This window comes from Bidens hawaiensis, unplaced genomic scaffold (assembly GCF_021521415.1).
Source record: "Bidens hawaiensis isolate Kalapana, Puna unplaced genomic scaffold, B.hawaiensis_p1.1 tig00028481_1, whole genome shotgun sequence".
In the NCBI taxonomy this organism is placed as follows: Eukaryota; Viridiplantae; Streptophyta; class Magnoliopsida; order Asterales; family Asteraceae; genus Bidens; species Bidens hawaiensis.
In genome coordinates, this window is record NW_027494652.1 from 190190 (window position 1) to 195597 (window position 5408).

The window sequence follows — 5408 nt, forward strand, 5'->3', positions numbered from 1 at the left end:
TTTGCTGTAAAAAGAAAAGTGAACTCAAATAATTATACCACTAAACAATCACATTTTATGTAAGTAGGAGAAAAATATCTATTACAAAGAACCCACAATCAGTAGTAATAGACTACGACAAGGACTCTCTCTATATGCCATAATTATTATTAAACATAAAAATAAGATGAATTCCCAAATTAAATGACGAGACAAGATGAACATAACTGATTTAAATACTTAGACAAATTAACCGACAAATCATAAATTTTGAATTATTACTTTAAAAGGTGAGCATCATATGTCATTTGCAGGTTTCTTTCACGGGACAAGGATCATTAATCATTTCCTTCCTTTACCCAATCAATGAACTTGTTGAGATTTGTGTTGGAGGAATTTCCTGCTAGCAGGCAACCCACCACTTTTTCTTGCAAATTCAAGGCATTTTCTTTGATTTTGTTGTTGTTGAGCAGCTGCTCTACTTTACTCTTGATTTCTCCTCGTGTAACGATACCTCTATCATCTTGGTTCAAACCCAAACCGGTTTTCCAATTATCACATATGTATGTTTTGTTAAAAAACTGATCAGCAAAGTATGGCCAACACAAGAAAGGAACACCATTGCTGACACCTTCCATTGTAAAGTTCCAACCAAAATGACTTATGAAGCAAGCAACTGAAGGATGGTTTAGGACCTCCTGCTGAGGTGCCCAGCTGACTATTTTCCCAAGAGTGCATATTCTCTCCAAGTAGCCACTTGGGTAGACATAGTCAATACTGCCACCTGTACCGGGTCGAACAACCCACAAGAATGGCCTTTTAGCATCCTCAAGTGCATGCGCCAGCTCTTCAAATTGAAGTTGGTCAAAAATTGTGAAGCTCCCAAATGCCACATATATGACAGAGTTGAGCGGCTGTCGATCAAGCCATGTTAGGCAAGTATAGTCATCATTCCAGAAGTGGCCTACTTGATTTGTGGATGTGTTGGTCGCCAAAAGTGGACCAATTAGCAAAATCTTTGGAAATAGGGAGAACGCTCCCGGCTCTAGCTCCATGGTTGAATTGCAAATTATGTGGTATGCTGCTTCCGCGGCTTCCATACCAACAAGAATTGAGAAATCAAAGATAATTTGGTTTGTGGTTGGGTCACCTACACACGCCCATATAAAATTTGCAGGGTCCATGAATGGCATGGAAGTTGATAGTTGAACCATTTCATCCTTTAAAGGTACTCCTAAAAGAAAACTTAAATTATTACATTTGATGCCAAGGTAACTATTAGTTATGTATGTCAATAAAAAAGTAATCTCATCGCTACTGTTTATGACTTCATCGTCCTTCAGCTTTGGAACACTCATGATCACGGCCAAAATAGCAGCCGAGCAGGGACAAAAGACTGCTAGTCTAATGCCCATCTTCTGAGCAACTCTTGAAACCCATCCCATGTAACAATCGGCAATAATGCATGTAATTTTCTCATCAATTTTTTTATTAATATCGTTTATCAGCTCTTCTAGTTTGGTTGGCATGAGTTGAAACATTGTTTTTGCCAGCTTCCCAAGGTCATTCCTATCGTCACCAGGTTCCATCCCGTCTGAGATCGAAACCATTTGCATCCCATCAATCTCTGAACATGCACTCACAACTCGTTTGTGAGTGAACTCGGTGTTCACAAACGTGACCTTGAGACCGTTGCTAGTGAAGCACCGCGTTGCCTCCATAAAAGGAATCACATGGCCTTGTGCCAGATAAGGTATTGCTAGAACATGAATGTTTTTCATTTTTGTTGCGGTTGGAGTGTTTAGGAAGGACAATGTTTTACACTTAAAATAACTCCTATCTCATCCCAACGTGTATAAATAACTGATGAGGTTCCAACTTGTCAATTTAATAATATATAAAAGTTAAATATTCATATTTGTTTCCCCTAACACTCTACGGATTGCCCAACCATCGTTTGAAACGTGAAAATAAAAACTAAACAATAAAAAAAAATGAGTAGGTTATAGTCGAAGTCACTAGCTACCCTCTATCACTTAGTGGCGAATCTTGGATATATACGCAGAGGAGACGAACTCAATATGTACAAAGCAATTCACAAATGAGAGGGGGTGTGCTCAAATTTTGATAAGGTCAATTTACACCATGTTTAAAAAATTTTGACAAAAGAAAGGATAAATTTAGACCAGCGAGAGAAATTGGAGGGGGTCAGGGCCACGCTTGGCCCCAACTATTATATACGCTCATGCTATGAGTGTTCTTTGAGTTGTACATTCGCCATTTTGATTTCAAGTTTCTCTGCTAAGGTTTCTCGAGTTTTAAAATTTTTAATCTAGAACCAAACCTCGAACCCCATCTCTCCATCACTCCATAGTTCTTCGGGTTTAGGTTTTGGGCTAATTAGAAATATTTGACCTAGAAAAGTAACAGAATAAATAAAATGCTAAATTAAAGCAACATTATCATCTACACTTGTAACATAAGTAAGCAGTTTATAAACTAACATATCCAAAAATACAATCTGTAGAATTAAATAAACATTATCATCTTCACCTGTAGAATCGATCAAGCAACACCAATAGAATCAAACAAACTTGAAATCAACTCCTAGAATCAAGGTTTAGGGTTTAGGGTTGCGACCAAATAATGATATTGCAAAGCTTTGTGACGGTAAGCTTCTGTCGTTAGTTTGTGACATTAGATCACGATTGAACTTTGGATGGTATTCCGTCTTCATATGCCAATAATCGTCGTAGCAAACCATATAATTGAAACACAAATTTTAATTAACTCAGCTAAATTGGTCTAATTTTTCTAAATAGAAAATCAATAGCGACGGAGATAATGCTAATGCCACTGCTAAATCTGTCGCTAATTGTCCCAAACTTCAATATAATACTATTTTTCAATAAAATTTGCATAGTTCACAAAATTCACCAATCTGGCTCTTTACAAGTTACAACCCTTGATCTTGAACTCATCTCTCACAATTTTTTTTCACATAACTCAAACGCACCGTCCTCTCTTCCCACGTGCGGCTATAGAATGATAATTAAGTTTCAAAAGTATTATAACCAAAGCACTTAAGTTAAAATATGTTTCAATTAAATAACTTAACTTTTATATTTTATTAAAGGGATTACTCTGTAAATAGTAACCAAGTTTCAATATTGTTCCAATCAAGTCAATGATTTAAAGTTTTGTTTTAACCAGGTCACTTAACTTTTAAAATTGTTCCAATCATAGATATTTGACCTGAACAGCACAGTATTTTACCTATATAGCAGGTTATTTTGGTTTTATTAAAACTAATTAAATAAAGATAAGATAAATCACAAAATTACTTCATCTTCTTGTTCCCGGTATCACCAAACTCACCATCTTCTTTAACCACCAACCAGTACCGCCAAGACTTTAACGACCATCACCGGCCAAAATCCCCACCACCTAGTATACCACGTTGCTCAACCCCCAAACACAACTACAAATCGATTTCTCGTCCAACAACCATCACCGCTGACGCCTTGCCTCCAACAGACTGTAACCAACATCATCGTCGGCAACCATTTCACGCTCTAAAAATAAGGCGGTGTGAAGCCTAGATCGGAAAAACAAAGGGGTTATACTATCGCATCGGAAAAATGAAGGGTTTGTGTTCTTGGGTTTCGAAACCCTCGCCGGATCTGGTTATATCACCTGAGAACCTGGTGGTATTGGTCTTGTGGATGAACTTTGAAGAGAGAGAGGGAGTAGAGTTATAGTTTGCATGTTTGAATATGTGTGTGTTTAAATAAATTTGAATAACCTGCTGTTCTAGTCAAATATCTATGATTGGAACAATTTTTAAAGTTAAGTGACCCGATGAAAACAAAACATTAAGTCAGTGACCTGATTGGAATAATGTTGAAACTTAGATTTATATTTTACAAAGTAATCCCTTTATTAAATTATATGTTTTAATATGGTTTGTATCATGTTTTTTTTTATTTGTTTCAATGAGCAAATCTCTTTATCTATTTTTTTGATGTTGATGTGAAGTGAGAAGGTGGTTTTAATTTTTTTATTTTTTATATTAAATATAATTAACATTTCTTTTTTAATTTTAAATATAACTATATTTATTATAAAGCCCGGCCCCTACATGTTCTTCTCCATTATTTTCTAGACACATAAAAAATCTCTTGAAGCTTGATTTAAAAGATTTAATAGCTTGATTTGAAGAAAAATTGCATTAGTAACATAATTGAAACATTGTTAAAACTTTGTTACTATTATGTGACATATTCCTCTTTTTTATAAACCCAATAACAAATACTAAGAGAGTAAGATGACCAAATAGTGTAGAACACTCCACGCGATAGTTGGACGATGGGGTAGAAACTAACGAAAAACTAGCGATTAATAAAGATCACTAGAGATAATCGAATTGTAGTTTATATGTAATATACACCACACACATGCACAATAAATTATACACACACACACACACACACACATATATATATATATATATATATTCTAAATTATAACTGATTTTGACCAAATAGAGCCTAATCAGCGACTAACCGGTGGAGTACCAACTAACGATTAATCGACGCTTAAACGCGATCTTTCCAACAATGCCAAAACCCATTTTTCAGCCCACGATATCCTTTTTTTTCTTAAACATGTATGTGCTTAGCTCATTGCGTGTCGTTTTCGTCCCTGAGTTTTGGTCATTTCGTAACTTTAATACAAAAAATATTTTTATTTTTCATTTTGTTAGGTTGGTTAAGATGTAGAATTGAATGTTAATGATTTAATCCTTGTAGAGTGTAAATTTTAATCATTAAAAATAAATAAATAAATAAATAAATAAATAAGTGGACGTTAATAATTTTGAAAAATTGTAAAAAGCCATAAGCACATGATGTCTCATAACATTCACGTTTGATTTTATGTATAACCAGAACAAGATTAGTTAGGTGCTAATAATACAGCAAATTTTAGTTTATATAATCATATTCACATCTATATGTTAATGAGCTGATGGTGGAGCGGTAAGGGAGTAATTTGACATTTTATGTGATCCGGGTTTAATTTTTGTCATAATTGTTTAGTTTTGGTGGCATCAGGTGATGATGGGAGACTAGACGAGTAAGTGAAGTTCACTAGTTGGATCCTTGAACTGAACGAGTTTTATTTCACCGCAATGTTGTGCCTTCATGCGAGTGTTCAAGGACGTTGACCTTAGGTAAGGGTTTTCTCCTAATTGAAAGACGAGTGTATCCTGATATGATAAACTTAGCCGATAGGTTATATAAATTATTTGTTAATTGTTTAAAAAAATATATTCGCAACCATATGTGGTAGGTATCCCTTTTAAATACTTAAATGCATTAAACGTTGTAAATCTAACCTTCTAGATTTTTTAGTAATTATCATATTAC

At 34.7% G+C, this 5408-nt stretch overlaps 1 protein-coding gene across 1 annotated transcript; it reads right to left on the reverse strand.

Moving 5' to 3' along the window:
* Nucleotides 1-317: 317 nt before the first annotated feature.
* Nucleotides 318-1760, reverse strand: LOC143577180 (UDP-glycosyltransferase 83A1-like). The gene is made up of 2 exons (XM_077061089.1): nt 1293-1760; nt 318-1214 (listed from the first exon to the last, which is right to left on the reverse strand). Exons 1-2 carry the CDS (start codon nt 1758-1760, stop codon nt 318-320), a joined length of 1365 nt encoding a protein of 454 aa, XP_076917204.1.
* Nucleotides 1761-5408: the final 3648 nt, after the last annotated feature.

Excerpts from the sequence above, each read along its gene's own strand:
- LOC143577180 (XM_077061089.1), bottom strand. The coding sequence starts at position 1,760 with ATGAAAAACATTCATGTTCTAGCAATACCTTATCTGGCACAAGGCCAT. Across the intron at positions 1,215-1,292 it reads ATGAAGTCATAAACAGTAGC|GGAGTACCTTTAAAGGATGA; the intron begins GATGAGATTACT and ends AGTTTTCTTTTA.